Raw genomic sequence first — 24510 nt, 5'->3', positions numbered from 1 at the left:
TAGGACTGTAGACATGGAGAGAAGGTACTGGAATTATTAGAGCTGAGCAAATGAGAGAACGGCTACCTTGAAGCTGCATCTAAGAAGAGGGGTCCGTGACTGGCTCACTCTGGTGTGAGAGAAGAGGATGGGGCACAATGGAGCTTTTAAAAATTGGATTCTACCATAAGAAGGGACTGCTGTTGTCAGGGTGGTGATGATGAAACCATCATTAACAGGATGGATGAAGAGGATCTTTATTTCTGCTCTTCAAGCCTCTCCCTATTATCTCCTGTGGAAAGAGCTTAGAAGCAGCATCAAGTAGGTCCAGAGTAGCTTTGGATTGGAAAACAATAGCTTAATACCCGGTGTAGTATTTCTCTACTGGGATAGCAAATAGGTAACCTGGAATTTACTTTTGTTAGAAGCATGTCTTGTGTGTCCCTCAGTATTTTAATTAGACATCTGTGTTTAGGCTTCTGTCTATCTCTCTGTCTGTCCATCTGTCCATCTGTCCATCTGCTTGTCTTCTATCTATCTATCTATCTATCTATCTATCTATCTATCTATCTATCTATCATCTATGTATCTATCCATCTATCTATCTGTGTGTATGTTGTATCATGGTATAGATGTGGAAGTCAGAGACCAACTTTGGGAATTCAGTTATCTCCTTGAATTCATGTCATCATGCAAGCACCTTTTCTTGCTAAACCATCTTGTAAGGCTTGTTTTTAACCTGAAGAGCTTCTTTCTAAGTAAGAAATCTACAGAACCTCATCTTTCATGGTTTGTATATTTTTTTAAAGTGTATGAAGATGGCTTGGAGTTCAGCAATCATTTATGAATGAGGTAGCTAAGACCCTCACAAGGCAAGAGTTTTTTTTTTTTATTAACTTGAGTATTTCTTATATACATTTCGAGTGTTATTCCCTTTCCCGGTTTCCGGGCAAACATCCCCCTCCCCCCTCTCCTTCCTTATGGGTGTTCCCCTCCCAACCCTCCCCCCATTGCCGCCCTCCCCCCATAGACTAGTTCACTGGGGGTTCAGTCTTAGCAGGACCCAGGGCTTCCCCTTCCACTGGTGCTCTTACTAGGATATTCATTGCTACCTATGAGGTCAGAGTCCAGGGTCAGTCCATGTATAGTCTTTAGGTAGTGGCTTAGTCCCTGGAAGCTCTGGTTGCTTGGCATTGTTGTACTTTTGGGGTCTCGAGCCCCTTCAAGCTCTTCCAGTCCTTTCTCTGATTCCTTCAAGAGGGGACCTATTCTCAGTTCAGTGGTTTGCTGCTGGCATTCGCCTCTGTATTTGCTGTATTCTGGCTGTGTCTCTCAGGAGCGATCTACATCCGGCTCCTGTCGGTCTGCACTTCTTTGCTTCATCCATCTTGTCTAATTGGGTGGCTGTATATGTATGGGCCACATGTGGGGCAGGCTCTGAATGGGTGTTCCTTCAGTCTCTGTTTTAATCTTTAAGGCAAGAGTTTTTGACTAAAACCATATACTATGTGAATGAGATCTTTGGGTTCTGAGGTCAGTGTCCTCATTGAGGTAAAAGGAAGTCAATCCTTTTGCTATTCAGAGTCTGGTTTCAGGGTCAGCAGGGCCAGTCACCCAAGAGCATATTAGAGATGTAGGAACTCAGGCTTCCCCCTCTATCACATACATAGACACAGAGCTATTTATGATTTGTCTTAAACTTTAGTATCATCACTTTTCAGGTACCCCTGCATTAATTATACTCCACCCACTCTCAACTATATGCCAATACTCTCAACTATATATTAGACTTTCTTTTTGTTTTCCTGGATCTGCACATGTCACTGGTCACTGTCCTGTGTATGTATGATATATGGATATATAGATATGTAGATGTATGTGCATTCAGACATATATGTGCATACAGACATATGTATGCTGTACTGTGTATGAATGAAGGTTAGAAGACATACTGGGCTACTACCTTGTTTGAGATAGGGCATTTTCGTTTTATTGCTCATGGCGGGCTAGCTAGCCTGTGAGATTCTGAGATCCTCCTGCTTGTCTTGCATCTTGGATTTTAAACATATGATTTTATGTGAGTTTTGGGTATGTGTTAGGTATGTTTGTATGAAAATCATTTGATTCACTGAGCTATTTCCCCAGCTCCAGGCACAGACCTAAAGCCCACTGCAGAAAAGCAGAATAATTCTCCCTTGGAAGCCTTCCTAAACTGAGATTCTTTGTCTGTGTTTTAACACTTGTCACATACATTTTCCAGATTTTGTCACTTGATGATGATCATATATTTTATTATTTATCTCCTTGAAATGAAGGGACCATCCCCCCACTTAGCAGGTTGTCCTGGAGATAAGTAATGAAGAAGAATGAAATAATATGGAGACAAGAAATCTAGCCAATATGTGTCTACAAGGGGCACTAAAGTGTAATAGGTGTAGGCTCCGTTTTTTCAATGATAGACGAAACTGATAAACTTTTAGCTGAGCTAAGGAAACACAGAGTGACACATACTCAGAAGTGGAAGATGGGACATTGTTACCAATGCCACAGAGATTTAAAAGATAATAACAGACTGCTATGAACAAGTCGATGTCAACAGATTAGATGAACAAGAATAGATAAATCCACAGAAACATGTTGCTAAGACTAAATCACAAAAAACAGGAAGTCAGAAGAGACTCAAGATTAGTAGAGACTGAGCTAGTAATCAAGCACATGCTAACACCACAATACCTACGACTTGAGGTCTTCTCTGGTGAGCCCTACCAAACAGCTGAAGAAGAACCAATGGCAAATTAACTTAACCCCCCCCATTTTAAGCAGCTCCAAACTCTCTTATATAAAGCCACCATCACTGTGATACCAAATCATGTCACTAGGCAGCGCCCTTCCCACCCCACCCCCAGCAAAGACTGTCACATGTCACACAGACACCCTCAAAGCTGAAGGAAAACTTCATTTTCAGGCTGGCAGCTGCATGCTGGGGAACTAGCTCAAATCCTGTAGCCCTGAGCCTTAGCTCCTGGCATTTTATGCACAAAACCTACATCCTGGTTGACACAATTAAACAGTTAGCAAAAAAGCAAAAGTGCAGAAAGCAAAAGGAAAGGTTAGTACAGTTAGCCGCTTTCCCAGTCACATCCTGGAACCACTGGCTTAGTCTTTGCTCCTGTTTTGTCTATGTGCTGCATCTCAAGGTTTGAATGGTGCTTCTATCATGGAGACAGTTGTGCTAAGGTCTGGGGACTTGTTATAGCCGGACAAAGGAAACCTAAGGAAAGATAATTGTAGGCCAGTACCCATGAAGACCCATTGTACAAACATCTTCCCCAATGTATTATCAAATCATTACCAAATCAAATATGAAAGCAGATGTGGAAGATCATATAAGATGATCCTGTGATGTAAACACAGTTCACTATATGTGTCTTAGTTAGGGTTTCTATGGCTATCATGCAATGCTGTGACCAAAAGAACTTGAAGAGGAAATAGTTTATTTGGCTTGTGTTTCCACAACCAAAGTCCATCACTGAAGGAAGTCAGGACAGGAACTCAAACAGGGCAGGAACCTGGAGGCAGGAGCTGATACAGAGCCCTGGAGGGGTACTGATTATCAACTTGATCTCCAGGGCTTGCCCAGCCTGCTTTCTGAAAGAAACAAGGACCACCAGCCCAGGGTGGCACCATCCACAATGATCTGGGTCTTCCCACATTATTCACTAATTAAAAAAACTATTCCATGGGTTAGTAAGCTTACAGCTCAATCTTATGGAGGCACTTTCTCAACTGGGGCTTCCTTCTCTTGGATGAATATAGCTTGTGTCAAAATGACATAAGACTATCCAGCACAATGATTACAGCAAATCAGGTGAACAAGGAATGCACACCATGGTAACAGCAGTGAGTGACAAGCCCAGAGCTAGTATTGTACTTAATAGTGAAAGTTTTCTAGTGAGATCAGGGGCAAGGTCAGGATGGTTGTTTGTTTGCACTCTGGAATATCCAATCTGAACATTCAGGGCAGAAGAAAAAGAAATGAAAGCCATCGAAATTAGGAAGAGGCAAAAGCGTCTGTTTGCAGATGGTATGACCCTATAGCCAAAACCCCCTATGTACCGTAAAAACAGCATGCTAGAACTAATAAACAAATCCAGTTGTAGCATGGGGAACACACATGCAAAAATCAGTAGTGTTTCTATATGTGAGAAATGAGCTATCTGAGAAAAAGCAATTAAAACCAGTGCCATTTACAATAGTATCATCAAACACTTCAGAATTCATTTAAGCAAGGAAATAGAAGAGCCATACACTAAGAACTATAAAACACTGAAGATGAAGACTGACGAACTTGCGAATAAATGGGAACATATTTATTGCCCAATTGGAAGAGCTGATACGGTTAAATGCTCATACTAACTAAAATGGTCCATCGTGCAATCCTTATCAAAATCCCAATGACATATTCCTCAGTGTTAGAAAAAATATAAAACTTGTATGGCACACAAGACACTGACTAAACGAAGAAATCTCAAGAAACAAGAACAAAGTTGGTGGCATTACATTATCCAACTTCATATATGCTTCAAAACTATAAAGATCAAGACAGAATTGATCTTTATACTGGCACGGAAATTAAAAAGCAGTAAAACAGAATCATGACCTAGAAATAAATCTACAAATTTATGATGATTGGTCTTTGGATTATATACATACATATATATTTAAATTTTTAATGTGTATGGGTGCTTTGTTGGAATGTATGTCTGTGTACCAGGTATGTGTCTGGTGCCTGAGACAGCCAGAGTAGGGTGTTGGGTCCCCTGGAACTGGAGCTACAGATGGTTGTGAGCTGCTGGGAATTGAACCCAGGTCCTCTGGAAGAGCAGCCTGTACTTTTATGCATGAAGATTTCTCTCCAGCCCCATGGTGGATTTGTCTTTGAGAAAATTGCCAATAAAGTACAACAGGGAAGGACAGATGCTTGAGTAAACAGTGTGGGGAACACTGCATATATACGCGGAGGACTGAAGTTGGACTCGTTGCCCCTCATTATAAATTATGCAACTATATTTCCCTAAGATGTTCAAATGCTATGGCTTGAAACATGGTGCTCATGGGTGTAAATCAATCAATGCTATGCCAATTGCTGTTCATCATTTACATTATTTTCTTCCTTTGCAATGTTTCCCACACAATCTGCCCTGAAGTTTCTCTCTTTAAATACTAAATCTCTTATGAGGACCTTTAAAGTAGCTTTTTTATTTAAATGCAAAATTACAGCATTTAACGTGTGGATTGTGAGACTAAAATAGTAGTCTTGAGAATGGGGTGATGATCTTAATTTTAGTTGATCTGTGTTGGTGTCTCTGCTTGTAAAGTTGGTGAGCTTATTATTTTGTTCCAACAGCCTATGCAGAAGATCACCTTTGGATGGTTTCTGATTCGCCATGGGGGTCTTGTGTCATCTTGCATTTGAATGTGGGATTTGTAGGTTGGGGAAAGTGAGCATTAGAGACCAATGCTCATGGGTCTCGGGTTATTTCACCACAAAGCCTAAGGGTGGAGTTCATGGTGACGAATGCTCTCTAATGTCTTGTCTTTTCTCTTTAACCCTCTGTCTTTTTCTTCTTCGTAGGGCTGATTGTCTACCTAGGAATGATGGCAGGAGCCTTCATCCTGGGGGGCCTGGCTGATAAACTGGGAAGGAAGAAGGTCCTCAGCATGTCCTTGGCTATCAATGCTTCCTTTGCCTCCCTCTCCTCCTTCGTGCAGGGATATGGAGCTTTCCTCTTCTGCAGACTCATCTCAGGCATAGGGTATGTACTGGCTCTCCTCCACCCCGAGTCTCATCTCTGGCCCTCTAGCTCCACGTGATACCTCATGAAGCATTTGGACTGAATGTTTTTGTTTGACTTTAAAGACCCTATTTAAAGGGCAGACATGATGGCTCAGTGGGTAGAAGGTACCAAGCCTGATGGCCAGAGTTCAGTAGCCAGAATGTACAGGGCAGAAGTGGAGAACTAACTCCCACAAGTTGTCGTCTAATGCCTATGGGTTATAGCATGTCTTGCACACATGATAATAACTAACTAACTAACTAACTAACTAAATAAATAAATAAATGCAATAACTTTTTAAAGGTCAAAACAATCCAAGAATACTTTGCAAATGTAGGGGAAGCCTCATTGATGGTCTCTTAAATTAATGAGCCTTTCACCACAGAGCCCAAAGGTACAGTAGAAAACAATTTGGTTTCTGCTATGACAATTTTAAGTTTATTACTTGATGACCTCTCTCTGGTGTTTTCTCTCTTCAGTATTGGGGGCTCCCTGCCAATTGTTTTTGCCTACTTTTCTGAGTTCTTATCACGGGAGAAACGCGGTGAGCATCTCAGCTGGCTGGGTATCTTCTGGATGACTGGGGGCATCTACGCATCTGCCATGGCCTGGAGCATCATTCCACACTATGGTGAGGCAGACTTAAGATAGTTTCAGGTTCTCTGTTTCTATGGCAACCACATCAAATAAATACCTGCTCTTGACCTTATTCCCTATCTTGTACACAGTTTCTGTATGTGACTTTTTTTTTTAAAAAAAGATATAATATTGCAGACAAATTGCTAATTTCAGTTTAGAAATGATGTCATCTCTTACCCTCTCCTTTTCTATTTCTCCTCCATCCACTCCTTTCTTTTCCTCTCCTTTAAATTTTCTTTTACCTATGTCTTGGTGTGAGTTCTCATGTACACACTTGTGAAGGACAACCTGCAGGGCTCAGTTCTCCACTCACACAACCTTCATTTCCTCTGATCCTCTTCACTTCAATGACTGGAGCGTTGTGAGGAACGTTTTACAGATGACAAATGGAACAAAATCTTTCTAAGGATTTCTTTGGCACTCCACACCAAAGGGTTGTGCTGTTTTGTTTTCTTCTCTCTCTCTCTCTCTCTCTCTCTCTCTCTCTCTCTCTCTCTCTCTCTCTCTCTCTCTCTCTCTCTCTCTCTCTCTCTCTCTCCCTCTCTCTCTCTCTGTGTGTGTGTGTGTCTGTGTGTGTGTGTCTGTGTGTGTGTGTGATTTCCTATTAATTTTTTCAGTATAGGATATCATTGGGATTCTAATTGAAACTTCACTGAATTTGTAGATTTTTTTTGGTAACCTGGCCATTTTAATGATATGAATTCCACTAACCAATCCATCAACATGAAAGTCTTTTCATCTCATATCTTCTTCAATTTATTTTTTTCCACACCAGAGACACTTTACTTCCTTTGCCAAGTTTATTTATAGTTATTTTTGAAATATTGTGAATGGGATTAAAAGGTTTCTTTGTAAATTTGTTATTGGTGTGTGGCAGCACTGATGACTGTTGTATGTTGACCTTTGTATCCTGACACTATACAGAAATACACCACTTTCATGCCTGATGTCATTCTTAACTGTTCACAGAAGGAAAGCAATCCATGATCATTTTATCCAGGACGATTTTATTATCTCCAATAAGTAAACACTGTGATCTCTACAGAAAGACTTGACAACATTGACTTTACTATTAGTTTTGTTGAGAGGCAAATAGGGGAATAAATAGCAATTTTGAATTTTTTGATGCCTTTTGAGTATTCTGGTAGTGCCATGGGCATTCTTCAAAAGTATTTATTTATTTATTTATTTGTTCATTTGGCAAATTGTTGATTGCTATGCTCTGCAGTGCTCTAAAATCCTACAGACTAGTAGGGGCATTATGTGACATTTTCTAGTTTTAAATCTGACTCTACAGTGTGTGCTGAGCTCAGGGAGGCTGATATGTATCGTTGTAAGAAATAGTGGCAGTATTTATGACGCTGTATTAGTTGGGGCATTATTGGGTGCATTTCTGTGATCCACTGATAGATCAGACACGTCAGTGGTTTTTAGTTTTTAGAAGAAATAATACAAGTTTCTTTCTCCTGTAAAGTCAGGCTGATGTTTCTGATTTGCAGATGGCTGTGCTCCATCAGTAGCTGAGCCTCACGTCAGACATTTGGACCGTCTTTAGCAGATGCCCTGTAGCATCTTAATGGTTTCAATGCTAAATGTCCTCCACAGGCTCATATGGTTTGAACAGTTGGTGCCCAGCCAGTACTACTGTTTAGTAAGGTTGTGAACCTTTTGAACATCGGGTCCAGCCAGTAGATATAGGTCCATGGGGTAGGCAAGGAGATTATGGCCTAGCTCTGGCTTGTGACCTGTGCTTCCCAGTGGCTGAGATGACCAGCTATCTTATATCACTGCTGCCACAGCTGTTGACTGTCCCTACTATGCGTTCTCCACCACGTACTATGGGTTCTGAGCTCTTGTTCTCCCTTAAGTTGTTTCTGTTAGGTGTTCTGTCGCAGGGATGTGAAAACTGGCTTTTCTTGTCTTTCACCCGTAAAAGAGCATGGACAGTTCTGTTGCACGTTTTCACATTTATTTATTTATTTATTTATTTATTTATTTATTTATTTATCTATCTATCTATCTATCTATCTATCTATCTATTTATTTATTTATTTATTTATTTATTTTTTATTTATTTTCTTCGGGACAGGGTTTCTCTGTGTCGTGCTGGCTGCTGTCCTAGAACTCACTTTGTAGACCAAGCTGGCCTCAGACTCACAGACGCCTGCCTGCCTCTGCCTCCTGAGTGCTGGATTTAAAACGTGCACGAGCATGCCCGGCTCTATGCAGGTTTTTAAAGGGCAGGAAATAGAGCTTATGATCTCCATTCACATTCTTTTGTTCACATCTCTGTGGTAGAACAAATGCTACTGCAATGAATGCTGGGAAACACGGGCCAGCTGGGCGTCTAGAAAACAGAAAGGAGTTAGGGACCATCATTGTGGTCATTTTTAATATTTGGGAATCAACTAGATTTTATATCATTAGAAACACAGTTATGAATAGGTCTACAGAAGAAAAGACAATTTTCTGGCAATTCTGTCAGTAGGCAGTTTTTTATGACTTTAGATATCAAATTACATATACCTAAAAGGAGGCCATTCTATCCTTCACCAGATACACATTTTAATTTGTTACCTACTTGGGCACACGGTTCCAAGGAAGAAAATTTTATTTATTTGTTTGCTTATTTATCTTTTTCCTCCAGGCATCAAACGTTTATTTAAAATTTTTTCCATTAATAATTTATTTATTCATTTTACATCCTGGTCACAGCCTCCCTCTCCTCCCAGTCTTGCCTCACACAGCTCCTCCCCTCCCCCTCTCCTCTGAGAAGGCCCCCTGGGCACCAATTCATCCTGACATATCAGGTCACTGCAGGACTAGGCACATCCTCGCCCACTGAGGCCAGACAAGGTGGTCCAGTTAGGGAAGCAGATCCACAAGCTGGATGTGGCCCTTCTTTATGTAAGACAACTTCCTCTGTTAACCAATTATTGTGTTAGCACTATAGAACTATTTCCACATTTGCATGAAGTTACTGAAAAACATTTTTGGTGAGGTCAAATCTGGATAAAAATAAATAAATATTTATTCTGAATAAATCTGAGTAAAGTCTGAGTAAATTAGTGCTGTTGTGCAGTATGGGGCCACGGCACCCCATCTTTACAGCTGTACTTTCATGGCTTACAGAACAGGAAAAAGAAGTGAAAAGAATTCACTTGAGGCTCCCTGCCAGCCCAAAGTACAGTAGTTCCCAGGGTACAAACAATCTTGAGAATTCAACTTTGAGAATCTTCGAGAAGTCAACTCTGACTTCCTCTGGTTGGAAACATGTTCTCACCTCAACCAGTCACCATTTACCAGAAGGTGCAGGTCCTGGCTGGGTTAGAGTTCTTCTTCACCCATGGAAGTGTGCACAGGGTGGTGGGCCAGTATGATCCGTGTCATGTGTCTGCAACACAGTGGGGAAGTGGAAGGGTAGGAATGGATCTGTAAGAGGAGAGAAGAGTCACAGTAATCACCACAACCTGCATTAGTTTATAAACCTTAAAACACACACACACACACACACACACACACACACACACACACACACACACAAACACATGCACGTATGCGAGTGTTCATATCTGAATGCATGGTTTCTTTTTTGGCTTTGCTTTTTAAAGCAGGATTTCATGTTGTGGTCCTGGTTGGCCTTGAAATTTCAGCAGCTTTCCTACTTTTATGTCCTTTTTAAAAAGGTTTATTTATTTATTTTATCCATGAGTACACTGTCACTGTCTTCAGACACACCAGAAGAGGGCATCAGATCTCATTACAGATGGTTGTGAGCCACCATGTGGTTGCTGGGAATTGAACTCAGGACCTCTGGAAGAGTAGTCAGTGCTCTTAACTCCTGAGCAATCTATTTAGTCCTATTTCTGTGTCTTAACTGCTGGGATTACAGGTATTTACTAAAGGTCTGGTGGGGAGCAAACAAGACCAAATGAGAGACTATGTTGAAGGGACCACATGGTTGCTGTCTGGTCACTGCTGGCAAACAGTAGTGCTTGTGGCTAAATACTTTACCCCAAATGGATAGGAATCTTCTTTATTCTTATGCCTGTATAAAATCTGTGACTTTTATATTCTAATTTAGAAGTAGAGGTTTAATCAATGCAGGTATTAGCTTGGAGGAAAACTATTCTAGGCAAGTTTTGGCAGAATCAGAGTACAACAGAGCAATTATTTACTTTAAGCGTCGTTTTACCAGGGCCAGTGTTTGATGCACAGCGATAAGACGTTTGATGGCGTGTTTCTGCATGTTTGAGACGTGCGTCCTCTAACAAATGGGAAGGGTGACTTTAGGAAGGCGACTGAAGCTTGTATATGCAGCTTGTACAATCTGTTTAGTTTTGCTTTTATAAGACGGAATCATGGGAGTCCTGGCTCCAGAAATTTGGGCAACTGATTCACTGAGGAAAAAAAATGTCAAAACTTGGAAAAATCCTCCTCCTTCTCCATCTCCCCTTCCTCTTCCTCCTCTCCCTCCTACTCCTCCTCTTCCTCTTCCTCCTCCTCCTCTTCCTCCTCCTCTCCTTCCTCCTCCTCCCCTTCCTCCTCCCCTTCCTCCTACTCCTCTCCTTACTCCTCTTCCTCCCCTTCCTCCTCCTCTTCCTCTTCCTCCTCCTCCACTTCCTCATCCTCCTCTTCCTCCTCCTCTCCTTCCTCCTCCTCCCCTTCCTCCTCCCTTTCCTCCTACTCCTCTCCTTACTCCTCTTCCTCCCCTTCCTCCTCCTCTTCCTCCTTCTCTTCTTCCTCTTCCTCTTCCTCTTCCTCCTCCTCTTCCTCCTCCTCTCCTTCCTCCTCCTCCCCTTCCTCCTCCCCTTCCTCCTACTCCTCTCCTTACTCCTCTTCCTCCCCTTCCTCCTCCTCTTCTTCTTCCTCCTCCTCTTCCTCCTCCTGTCCTTCCTCCTCCTCCCCTTCCTCCTCCCTTTCCTCCTCCTCCTCTCCTTACTCCTCTTCCTCCCCTTCCTCCTCCTCTTCCTCCTTCTCTTCTTCCTCTTCTTATTCCTCCTCCTCCTTCTCCTTCCCCTCTTTCTCCTCTCCCTCCTCATGAGAGCTCATTGGGATAGCCTGGAAAACACTAAAAACAAGCGGGTAGATGATGGAAGAATGGCTGTCATTGTAGTCAGCCCCACCAGATGTTTGTGCAATCCTGACAGAGAAAAGTAGGGCAAGCTGAAAGATCAGCCAGCAGAGCAATCCGTGCCTCTGAATTAATGTTGTTCCAAATATTTGGAGGCAGCTCATTATTTAATTTTATTCAATTTAAGGCTCCAAAGATGTGCCTAATGAACGCAATAATGCAAATGACTGAAATCACCAGAAAAGCCACAGAAGCATGAGGGAATAATGGATGTTAGTTATTTTACACACATTATCATGAAGAAAAAGTCTTTCTGATGCAGGATACCTTCTAAATATACCAATGTCAGTCCCTCTTTCCTAGCCATCTATTTGAGTTTGACTCCCTCGGAAGTTTTGATCAACTTTGCTTCTAATGATGCCAGAACTGTGCTTGGACCTGAGCCGACCTTGTGCAAATAATGCTATGGTTTTTATCTTTCCTTGACTAGTATTACTCCCAGGAGGAAATATGGGCTTTTTAAATTAAAATTAAAATGAATCATCAACCCCAGTGAGACAGGGATGACCAATCTGTGTGAAAAGAGGGTTGGCTGTAATGGAGCACACTGGATGGTGTATGAGTGCCCTCTCAAAGGGCCGTCTCACCACCTGGCCTCCTGCTTTGCTACTGCTGTTCAGCTGTATGTGCGGTAGGAAATGTCTGAGGCACAGATGTGAGTTAGAAGTCAACTGTGGAAACAAGGCTGAAGCATGATGGGAAATCAAAAATCTCAAGATGTGAGCTTCCTGTCACCTGAGCCAGCCAGAAAGTGTTTTTTTAGTTAAAGGACTAGAATTTTTGTGTCCAAGAAGTTACTATCTTCTAGATGTTAAGAGTGAGTACATTCATTTCTTAGGTATTATCTATGAAAATACTGATTGGGCTGTTTTCAGATAAGCCCTGAGGGGTATTGTAACTTCAGCCTTTGCCTTTCCAAAGTAACTCATCGATTTTATTCAGCAGCTCTTACACTGAGTGCCAGGTAGTTACTTCTAAAAAGGTTGAATCCCGTCTTGAAGCTGATGAGTCATTATGGGTTTCCGGGAAAGGGCGTGCATAGCAAGCTTGCAGGGGACCCAGGGAATGATATAATCCTTGAGGTAATGATATGCTCAGGATTTGAACTCTGACCTATTTGACTACAAAAACCCAAGTTCTTACCATTGTGCTGTGTTGTGGCTCCTAATAAGGGGGGGGTTGGGCTATCCATGAGAGTGTTACAAGTTAATGCTTGGGTAAACTCATATAGCCACTATGGAAATCACAACAGAAGATTCTCTCCAAGCAACCAAAACCAAATAAAACTAGGGCTCTCCTACAATCCAGCTATGACTTTACTAGATGCATACGTAAAGAAATCTAAGTAAAGATACTGCAGAGCTGGGCACACATCTGGGTTTACCACAGCATGGCTTACAGTAGCTAAGGTATGGAACCAACCTGCATGTCCATCAAGAGATAACGAATAAAGTAAATGTGGTGTAGATATAGAATGAAGACTTGTTCAGCCATGAAGAACATAGTTAAGTCATTTGCAAGAAAATGGATGGAGTTGGAGATTTGTTGAAAGACAAATATTGCATGTTTTCTTTCATATGCACAGCCTAGATTTAATTACGGATGATGTGAAAGTAGGACAGGACAATTTGGGAAGACAAAGGGGACTATAGGAAGGGGACAGATGACAGGATAATGGGATGTGAATATAGACAAGAGCACATGGCATGCTGCGATGAAAAATGTCATGATGAACCCATCACTTCATGCTATGTATGACTTTACACTAATAAAGCCTTAACGTGCTTTCTCAGTGTAACCTCTGAAAAAGAGTTCAGTAATACTTCACACAACAGCTGCTCATAGAGCCTAGTCACATGCCCTTTCAATGGTGGGAAGATTCATTTGAATGGAGAAGAACATTTGCTTTTGGAAACATATTCAGTCACATCAGGATCTGTGATGCTTTCCAACATGAGGTCATGAAGCCTGCTCACTGCAGTCACTTGGAGCTGGTATCGTTCTTTGATCTGAGTAAGAGGGAACACTGATCCATGCGCTACCATAAGGCCTCCTCTGGGGTGATGCCACAAGTTTCACTTGGATTCCCCAAATCCCTCTAAACAAGATCATGCTTTGGGAACTCAATCCCACTGAATGCCTATGATCGAGATAGGATCCCTTCTCCACCATGACAGTCTTGGGTGTTTCTTCCATTTGGCATGGGGAGCCACTTCTTATGTAGGAAGAGAAGGGCATGCAGGGAGAGTGCCTCCTAGGCCTTGTTTGTGGAGGTATGGCAGTAGAACATCCTCAGCTAACAGTTTGTTCACTAAGAATTAGATGTCTATACAGGGCTGAAGATATAACTCCATCAGCACAGTTTTATCCACCATACACTAGGCCTTGAATCTACCTCCAGCACCATATAAACTGGGTATGATGGTGCATGCCTGCAATCCCAGTATGTGGGAGGCAGAGGTAGGAAGACTGGAAGTTCGTGGTTAGGGCTGGGAAGGTGGCTCAATGGTTCTGTGCATTTATTAATCTTGTAGATGATTAGGGTTCTATTCTCAGAGCCCACATGGTTGCTCACAACCATCCATAACTCGGGTTCTAGGGTACCTGATACTCTCTTCTGACCTCTTTATATGCTAGGCACACAAATGGTGTGCATACATACACGCAGGCAAAACACTTATTCGCATAAAATAAAAATAAATATTTCAGATAGAGACGTTTAAGATGATCCTTAAACCAACAAGTTCCAGGCCAAGTTGGGCTAAATATGAGACCCTGGCGGAGCAGAGAGATAAAGGCAAAAGTAAGACAGTGATTTATCTTTTTTCCTTTTCTTTCTTTCTTTTTTTTTTTTTTTTGACAAAGTCTCATCATCACTCACAGTCATCATCCTGTCTCAGCCACCTAAATACTGAGATGATAAGCATGCACTCCCATGTTTGACTGAGGCTGTTGTTTTCCTATTATATATTTATATAAGAACCTATAAATGTCAGGCAGGCCCAGAGCTCAGGGTTTGTTAAAATGCAGACTCCCAGCTCATATCCCAGACTGAGAAGCTCTGGTGCAAAACAGGGAATCTGCATTTTTTTTCAGCAAGGCTGAAAGGCTGGAGTGAGCGTGAGAGCTGGTTCTTCCATTTTGTCTGCTGTGGAAAAAAGCCTATTCCACAAATCTGCTTCCTTACAGGCTGGGGCTTCAGCATGGGAACCAATTATCACTTCCACAGCTGGAGAGTGTTTGTCATCGTCTGTGCTCTGCCTGCCACTGTGTCCATGGTGGCCCTGAAGTTCATGCCAGAAAGCCCCAGGTTCCTGCTGGAGGTGAGTCTTTACCAGTCCCAGGAGTCCTGGCCTAGTTCACTCAATCCCCGGCTGTGTGTTCTCTCCTTGTTTCTTGCTGCACACTTTCCTTCATTGATGACCTTGCCTATCACTAAATCTGGTTTCCCTTCCTCTTGGTGATGGTGGCAGGGCATGAATTGGAGCTCATAGTGTAATAGGCAGGGACCCTCCCTCAGGCTTGGAGGGTACTGAAAGACAGGTCTTGGCTCACCTTATGGTATTATCTTTTCACAGCGGTCCCAAAGAGGAGACCCATCATATTTTCATGCATGCTTGTTTTTTTTGGGGGGGGGGATGGCCACAGTGAAGTCTTTGCTAAATCTTGTCACTATCCCAGAGCCTCTAGGACTCTTAGCTCTACAGGGCCTCTACTCACTAGGAAGCTGCTGGTGACCTTATGAGTTTGCTACGCTGGGGGCCCTTGTGCCTACAGCCATCAGAAAGCAGGAGCTGGGAGCAAGTGACGGGACTCAGTCTCATACAGCCTCAGTCCTTAGATCAGCCTCGTCGATGACTATTGCAAAGATGATCCATGTCTAGTTCTCTCTTGCACCCTACTTTCTAATCACATACACCAGGTAGTTTTTCGCCAGGGCCATTGCAAAACGCAAACTTCGCCTCTACATTTCTTATGGATGCCCTAACAAAGTGCCAGAGGTTGACACCAACAAATTTATCTCACAGTTCCATAAATGAGAAGCAAAAAATGAAGGATTCAGCAGGGCTAGGCTCCCTCTGAAACTTGCAGTCAAGGATGTTCCTTTCCCGTTCTTCACAAGGACGCTGCCAGTCATAGTGGGTTGGGGAACCACTCTTCTCAAAGATGAACTGATGTTAACTAATTCCACACAGCAGCCTTCTTTCTGAATAAGGCCACATTCAGCAGGACAGTGCCAGGGTTAGGGTGGTACTTAGGACCTCACTCACAGTACATTACTTTTTGCTTCATCTCATCAGTAAGGAGCATGGTCCCTGCTCCATGATCCACTCAACTTTGTAGTGATAACAACATACGACATTTATCCCTTGAAGCCAAAACCTAGTTATTCTTCCAATGCAGGATAGACTGTAGACTTTTTTTTTTTTTTTGGTTTTATATATATATATATATATATATATATATATATATATGTGTATATATATATATATATTATTAACTTGAGTATTTCTTATATACATTTCGAGTGTTATTCCCTTTCCCGGTTTCCGGGCAGACATACCCCAATCCCTCCCCCTCCCCATCCTCCCTCCCTTGCCGCCCTCCCCCCAACAATCACATTCACTGGGGGTTCAGTCTTAGCAGGACCCAGGGCTTCCCCTTCCACTGGTGCTCTTACTAGGATATTCATTGCTACCTATGGGGACAGAGTCCAGGGTCAGTCCATGTATAGTCTTTAGGTAGTGGCTTAGTCCCTCGAAGCTCTGGTTGCTTGGCATTGTTGTACATATGGGGTCTCGAGCCCCTTCAAGCTCTTCCAGTTCTTTCTCTGATTCCTTCAACGGGGGTCCTATTCTCAGTTCAGTGGTTTGCTGCTGGCATTTGCCTCTGTATTTGCTGTATTCTGGCTGTTAGACTGCGGACTTTTTGTAGGCTATCACAGGCCTTACCTGTGTCTAATGGGTCCATGTCTGATCCTTCAGACCCAGCACGATGTTTAGGGGTGGAGGGAATTCCATCCCTGTGAAAAAGAGTCATAGGCAGCCATGAAGTTTCACGTCTCTATTTTGGATTTTCCAGATGGGCAAGCATGATGAAGCCTGGATGATTCTCAAGCAAGTCCATGACACCAACATGAGAGCTAAGGGGACCCCTGAGAAGGTGTTCACGGTGAGTGTGCTCGTCTGTACCAACAAGGCACTTTACCACTGTATTGAAAGAAAAGTATTCCTTTAATAATCCCATCATTTTCATACTCAAAGATGTCTTCATCAGAATTATTTACAGTGTGTGTGTGTGTGTGTGTGTGTGTGTGTGTGTGTGTGTGTGTGTGTACAGGTGCATGCACACCATAGCATACATATAAAAGTCAGAGGATAACTGTCAGGAGTCAGTTCTCTCCTGCCCCCTTGTGGGATTCAAGCATCAAACTCCCAGTCATTAGGCTGTGTGCAAGCACCTCTACCCAGAGCATCATTTTACCCATCTTGCCACTCCTAGGTAGTTTTTTTTTCTATTATTGTTTTCTAGTAACATTACCTGAGGAAGGTTGAGAAGGTGCTTCACTCAGAAGAGTACTTGAGGCACATACATGAGGACCTGAGATTGATCCCCAGAGCCCACAGTAGGAAAACACAGACACATAGACACATATACAGAGACACAGACACACACAGACACAGACACACAGACGCACAGACACACAGACACACACAGACACACAGACACACAGACACACACACACACACACACACACACACACACACACTAAATCATCAAGAAAGGGGGAAAAGCACATTGGGGTTGAAGAGATGGCTCAGTGCTTAGGAGCATTTGCTGTTCTTGCAGAGGACCAGGGTTTAGTCTCCAGCCCCTGCATGATAACTCACCATAACTTCAGTACAGGGGATCTGATTCCTCCTTCTGGCCGTTATGAGTATCAGACATTCTTGTGATGTACAGACTCACCTGCAGACAACACCCACCCCTATCCTCACCCACAAAGGTAAAAATGGGTGACTTTAGAAAAAGAAAAGGCTAGCTATATTCTTGTTTACATAGATCCACATGAAGATTTGTGTATGGTATTTAGATGCATGCACTAGCATTTTGGGTATCACCACACACATCCATAGACATCGTTTCTCTCCATTAGCCTCTCATACTATCGTTTTAATGAATGAGACTGTCATTTTAGTGAACATCAGTGCTCAGAACATTAACACCGCTTTCAACACGTCCCTAATGCCAGAGGCTCATTTATATCGTTTTATTACCTGTTTCTATTAATATTGCTGTGATGACTTTCCTCATCCATGTAGCTCCTCTCTTCATGTTCTGTAGAAATAAAATTTCTGGCTCAGATGGCATTGATTATTTTTATTATTGCTTTTATTATTTGCCTTTTTGAGATTGTAATATAATCACATTTCTTCCCTTCCCTTCCCTTCCCTTCCCTTCCCTTCCCCAAAACCCTCTCAAATTTCTCCTTGCTCTCTTTCAAATTTATGGCCTCTTCTTTAGTTAATCATTGTTACATATACACAGACAGACAGACAGATACATTTCTAAACATTTAAATAGAACCTTGAGATGAATTCCCAAGTTACATCTCATTAGAGTTATGTTACCTTTCCAAACTACGAGTTGCAGGCTACCCTTTTCTCTCCACCCTATCAGTACTGGCTGTTAGCCTGGGATTAAGAACAAGGAAGTGGTGATTTCCATGATGCTTTGCTCCTGCTTGCCATACTTTGTAGCCAGACACCAGCAAGGCTTGGCCCAGGCAGCTATTTGCGCCTGCACTTATGACATCCCTTCAGACCAGGTTTCCTGAGAAGCCATTCTGGACAAGGTCCCACCTAATTCCCATGCACCCACTCTTTTCCTTCTTAACCTGTGGCTTAAAGCCCTGGATTCTCAGGTAGGATCACATAGATGAACTTGAGTTTCCCCATGGGGAAAGGCAGAATGTGTGCCTGCAAAGACATTATTACAGAGATTAAACAAAGAACTCAAAACAATGCCTGCCTTGGAATATTCCAAAATATTAACAGCTATGGAAGATGTTATGACATATGTTTTTCATAAGTTATCTCATTACTATCTTTATAGAAAATTGCTTGATAGCATGTTTGCCCAGTTCTTATGCTCCAACATTAAAAATAATAGACAATTTACTTTTAATTTTAAATTAATTTCTACATATTTATAAATAAGTCTACTGTATGTATTAGCAAAACCCCCATCCTCCAACCCACCTCTTCCCTCTCCCCTTCCATTACTTCTGTTTGTTCTCCTCGACACTTTTGCTTCTACTTTTATGGGATCAGTACATCCATTACTAAAATGTATTATGAAGAACAAACAAGAGAAATGCTCCAAATGAAGATGTCAATGGCTCTCCCACCTTTCTAGCCTACACACATTCTCTCCGATGGGCTGTGATGCCAGGAAGGTGACAGCTGCAGAAGCCAGGCATTAGAGCAGACTCTGCCCTCTGCCATCACACCAGCAGCTGTCCTTCCTGTTCCACAGCCTGGGCAAGTCCAAGCTCCAGGTTCTTCCTGGGAGGTTTGTCCCTAGCCATCTCTCTTCCTCCAGTCTCTGCATTCACCTCAGCTGCAATGACTTTTGAACCATATCAACCTGACATAGGACACACATCCAGACACCCACCCACCATCTGCAGCAAGCATTTGTGAATTTGGTGGCGTTACTGAAAAGTTGACGATAATGGAAATTATATCAGAACACATAGTTTTGCCCTTTCTTCCTGCCAGACTTTCCCTCCTTTTAAAACCTCTTTTTGTGCTCTGATGCCCTCCTCCACAGCATGCCCTGAATGCTATGAAATAGGAGAACCTTCTTGGCTCCTGTATGGTAGGGTATTGGTCTTTGAAGTCCGAATGTGTCTCTAGGATTCCTGCATAGCCCATATATTTGATTAAATGTTTTCTCACAACTGTGGACTCTTCTAAGAGGTGGTTCCTTTCCACTCCATTTTGTGTGTGAGTGCATGCATGCATCTGTGTTGGCATGTGTCTGTGTCGGCGTGTATACGTGTACGTGTACGTGTACGTGTGCGTGTGCGTGTGTGTGTGTGTGTGTGTGTGTGTGTGTGCGCACGTGCATGTGAGTATGTGTGCATTCTTCATTTCTTGGGAGTGTACTCACTGGATTCTCAGCTTATGCTTGGTCACCTTTCACCATAAGACTCTCCCAGGGCAACCGGACTGTGACTTCTGTAAGGAATACTTCTGGAAACCTGGCTTGGCTTGTGAGACTGGCTGTCCTTTGTTGAAAAGAGATCCCACTTTCTCACTTGGCCAAGTGCAAAGAGATAAGATCTTGCACATTACAATTAGGCTTTTATCCGAACAGAAAGTGGTTTGCTAGTCTGCAGCTCCTACCCAGTGGTGGCTGGGATTCCACTGTGGGAGTTCAGGGGGAAGCTTCCCTAGGGTGAGCTCAGGCAGTCAACTAGTTCATGTTCTTCTAGGAAGTTTGAGATGATAAAACCAACAAGTACCCCCAACTTCTAAAGGCAAAAGCTAAGGTGTTTACTTCAGGACCAGAGTTCTTCATGTTAGGGATGTGAGCACACTGGGAAGGACGCCCATGGAGATCAGAGTGCAAGATTCTGGGATCTTCTTACTCTAACATGCATGCCATTTCCTAGACCCTGGGGCCTCGCATCTGCTTTTAGTGATTTTTTTTCTTTTCCTCTTCTTCATCTGCGTTTAACCTAATAGAAAAGGGGAACTAAAAGGTTATAGCTATGTTCAGTGTCCCAAACTGACTTGTTGATCATGAGCTATGTTGAAGTAGATAACTGGATAGTCCAGGAAAGAGGGAAACGGGGAGTAGGGTGGGGGTGGGGCAGAGGAGGAGGAGGAAGGGAAGAGAGGGGAGGAAGAAGAGAATGGGAAGAAAGGAATCAAAGGAAGAAGGGACGGAGGGAGAAAGTGCAGGAGAGGGCAAAGTGGAAAGGAGGGAAAGGGGAAATGCAGGAGAAAGGGGAAGGGAGAGAGGGGACAGAAGGGGAAGGGAGGGGAGGGGAGGGGAAGGGAGGGAAGGGGAGGGGAAGGGAAGGGAAGGAAGGAAGGAGTAAAAATACCAGGAAGGAAGAACTGAAAGTTGACCGACCTCAGGCAGCTGGCGGTCAGCAGAGGGTTGCATACTCTGCCCACCTGGGCAGAGCCACCAGCTCCTGTCTTGTGTGTCCCTTTCAGTAAATCCCTCATAAATGCGTTCAGCCGCCCACACCAGAAGAGGGAGTCAGTCCTGAAGCTGTTCGGCTAAGTGCTCACCTCTCCTTGCCCCAGGAGCTGCAGGCTTTTGCAGCTCTGATATAGTCCTCCCACGCCTGGATAGCCACAGCTAGAAGCTTTCCCGCAGAGAAACCTTGGAGGGTCTGGGATTTGGAGCCGTCTACTAAGAACTTCGGCAGGGTAAACAGGAACAGAGGCCATATGCTCTTCTCGGTGGCACCAAAGAAAGTGTTCTAATTAATCGTAAATTCGAGCAGTTGTGCTGGAAATCAACACGCCCACTCCCAAAAGCCTAGGAACAGAGTGTTATTTTTCCTCAGGGAGCAAAGCAAAGAAATTTTACACCACAGAGGCTACTTTGGTGATTTGGAATGTGCTTCATAAGGTGCTTTCAAATCTGCCATCATCTTTTCCCTTTGTCCTCCTCTGTCAGTAGCTGGTGCCAAGACGTCCAATGGGGTTAGATGATGATTTGAGGCGAAACCCCATCCGTTTCTGATGGGTCCTTCTGAGGTGCCTTCTGTGATGATTGCCTACTCCCCAGGCCAACCCCAGAGGAAAGAACTTTTCACAGGCTGCTCATCTGTAGCTGGGAGGCTCGGACATCAGATGTGACTGTCAGGCAGTTGAGTGGGCAAATGGCCATCCTGAATATTATCTAGCCCCATCCGTGTTTCTCTCTCTCTCTCTCTCTCTCTCTCTCTCTCTCTCTCTCTCTCTCTCTCTCTCCCTTTAAGTTTTGTCATTCTTTTTTGTTTGTTTGTTTGTTTTGTTTTTATCCCTATATTTTATTTAATTTTTTCTCCATCTTTATTAAATTGGGTATTTCTTATTTACATTTCGATTGTTATTCCCTTTCCCGGTTTCCAGGTCAACATCCTCCTAACCCCTCCCCTTCTATGTGGGTGTTCCCCTCCCAACCCTCCCCCCATTGCCGCCCTCCCCCCAACAATCACGTTCACTGGGGGTTCAGTCTTGGCAGGACCAAGGGCTTCCCCTTCCACTGATGCTCTTACTAGGCTATTCATTGCTACCTATGAGGTCAGAGCCCAGGGTCAGTCCATGTATAGTCCTTAGGTAGTGGCTTAGTCCCTGGAAGCTCTGGTTGCTTGGCATTGTTGTACATATGGGGTCTCGAGCCCCTTCAAGCTCTTCCAGTTCTTTTTCTGATTCCTTCAATGGGGGTCCTGTTCTCAGTTCAGTGGTTTGCTGCTGGCATTCGCCTCTGTATTTGCTGTATTCTGGCTGTGTCTCTCAGGAGAGCTCTACATCCGGTTCCTGTCGGCCTGCACATCGCCATATTGACCATTTATTGGCTGAAGCAAGAAATGGAGAACTTGATCTATTTTATCCCATTTCAAATGCTTTGTTAGAAGACCAGTAGAAACTGCTTCTTATTTTTATTGAGCATGCTCTTCTTCCTGTCCTATGAATTCAGGGAAAGTGTCTCCATGGTCTCCTTAGCACTGACTAGGTCTACAATTCAACGATTAGTTTAAAAACCACATTGACTTGAAAGTTGCTGATGTAGTGAGGGAGGGTTGTTTACATTAGACTTTTCAGGTTTTTATCCCTTGAGGGGAACACAGACCTTTTTCACTTTACCTGACTCCAGAACTCTCATTTATAGCAAGAGAATCGGGATGTCCAGGAAGCCATGATTTCTCTCATTTCGTTGTGTTTTTAAAAACATCTTAAGTAGCAATGTCTCTTCCCAACGCTGTTGCTTGCCTGTACTCTAACTCTTCCTGATGTTTACACTGACTGGTTAATAGAAGTGTGAATTTTAATGCAGTAGCCGCTTTAGTCAGTCAACATATCATAGACCCAGTAACACACACTTCTCAATGGCTTCATTTCCTGAAAAGACTAGAGTTCATTTTGCTTGCAGTCACATATATCCACAGGGGACAGTTCACTGGGAGCTGCCACGTAAATCTTCATCAAAAATCAGAGGACTGTGAAATGTTTTTAAAATTCTAGATAATTCCACAAAGCCAATTGCTTTTAAACATTTAGAAGGAAAAATATTGAAGGTAAATAGTGTTGAGATAGTCACATCCATCTTTGCTTTCCAGGTTTCCCACATCAAAACTCCCAAGCAAATGGATGAATTCATTGAGATCCAGAGTTCAACAGGGACTTGGTACCAGCGCTGGTTGGTCAGGTTCATGACCATTTTCAAACAGGTATGGTCTGTGAGCAGCTAGGAGGGGAGGCTGCCTCCACAGGAGTCTGTTATTTCAGAGGGTGAAGAATGAAGACTGCACAAGCATCCTTAAATTAAGGCAGCATGACAGGGAGGCCAACCCAAGGAAGGTGTCTGCTCTAGGCAGGGCCCCCTCTAAACTTGCCCTGTATCTAGAGATGAGAGTGATTAAACCATAATGTCTTCTCCTGCTGCTCTTTCTCAGAACTGGGGTTCTGATAGTCTAAGTAAACACCCTTCTCTCCAGCAACTTCTCTTTAAATAATTCATAGCAAGGAAGATTTGATAGAAATAAATGGCTCTGGGGTTCTAAGTGACTCTGGGACGGAATCATTATGGCTGACTCCATTTCTGCCGGAGTCCTTCAAGCCAGCTATTGAGCACTGAGGTAACCAGCCAACTTGACCTGAGACTTGATGGGTTCATGCTTTATGGTCAATAAATATTTGAAGCTTCTCCCTGCTTGCAGGGTAGGGGGTGTAGAACTGGCTACGACAGTTTACTGAATGCCCTAGAATTTCAACTTGGTCTGCTTTTGGTCACATTTACCAAAGTACCATGTTCCTAGGGTAAATACTACACGGGTGTTGATGTTCAAAGCTGGCCAGAAGGAAGGGCTGAACATTCCTTGTTATCTAGACAGGGCTCCTTCCTCTGGAGGAGAATGGGCTACTCCTTTCTTCTGTGATGTCCTAGGCAATTTATTTTAAAAAATCTGAGAAATGTGTTCTCTCTGTCACCTGTCCTTCCCTTTAACTGTTTTTTACTGGTATGCGTCTTAGGTGTGGGATAACGCCTTGTACTGTGTGATGGGACCCTACAGAATGAACACCCTGATTCTGGCTGTGGTCTGGTTCACCATGGCCTTAAGGTAAGTTCTATCTCACGCTGGTCCCTTAGTCTGGTTTATAGATCGAGGGTTATAATTTGGTCTGGTGCACAGTTTGTCTCAGAGTGGATGCTTTGGGCCAGAAGTAACAAGCAACACAATCTTGTTATTTCTGTGAACGGAAACCTCTTCTCCCAACAAGAATCCTTAGAGCAGTCAGGAGGAGTTCTAGCCTCAGGCTAGTCTTACTGATGTGTTTGCAAAATGCCTGCAGGCTTCCTGTGGACAAAACATCTGCACTGAGGCATAGCAGACGAATAGAAAATGGGTATGCTCATGGCATACAACTTAGGTTTTCAGTATACATAAGCTTTGTGGAATAATTGTAATGGTGAACTGCGTCACTACTTCTCCTCTTCCTCCTCCTCCTCTCCCTCCTCTTCTTTCTCTTCCTCCTCCTCTTCTTCTTCCTCCTCCTCCTTCTTCTCTTCCTCCTCCCCTCCCTCTTCTTCTTTCTCTTCTTCCTCCTCCTCTCCCTCTTCTTCTTTCTCTTCTTCCTCCTCCTCCTCCCCTCCCTCTTCTTCTTTCTCTTCCTCTTCCTTCTCCTC

The 24510-nt window shown here is 43.2% G+C and overlaps 1 protein-coding gene across 6 annotated transcripts in view; it reads left to right on the top strand.

Moving 5' to 3' along the window:
* Sv2b (synaptic vesicle glycoprotein 2b) overlaps positions 1-24510 on the top strand; it is a 174191-nt gene that overhangs the window by 124302 nt on the left and 25379 nt on the right. For all 6 annotated transcript variants that reach the window (XM_087589081.1, NM_057207.3, XM_087589041.1 and 3 more), the window contains 6 exon segments: positions 5615-5795; positions 6296-6447; positions 14779-14912; positions 16672-16761; positions 22943-23053; positions 23856-23944. In XM_087589081.1, the coding sequence (XP_087445207.1) occupies positions 5615-5795; positions 6296-6447; positions 14779-14912; positions 16672-16761; positions 22943-23053; positions 23856-23944 (757 nt within the window).

Source organism: Rattus norvegicus, chromosome 1, assembly GCF_021556685.1.
Source record: "Rattus norvegicus strain SHRSP/BbbUtx chromosome 1, alternate assembly SHRSP_T2T, whole genome shotgun sequence".
NCBI classification, from domain to species: Eukaryota; Metazoa; Chordata; class Mammalia; order Rodentia; family Muridae; genus Rattus; species Rattus norvegicus.
This window is presented reverse-complemented; position numbering and strand designations above follow the sequence as displayed.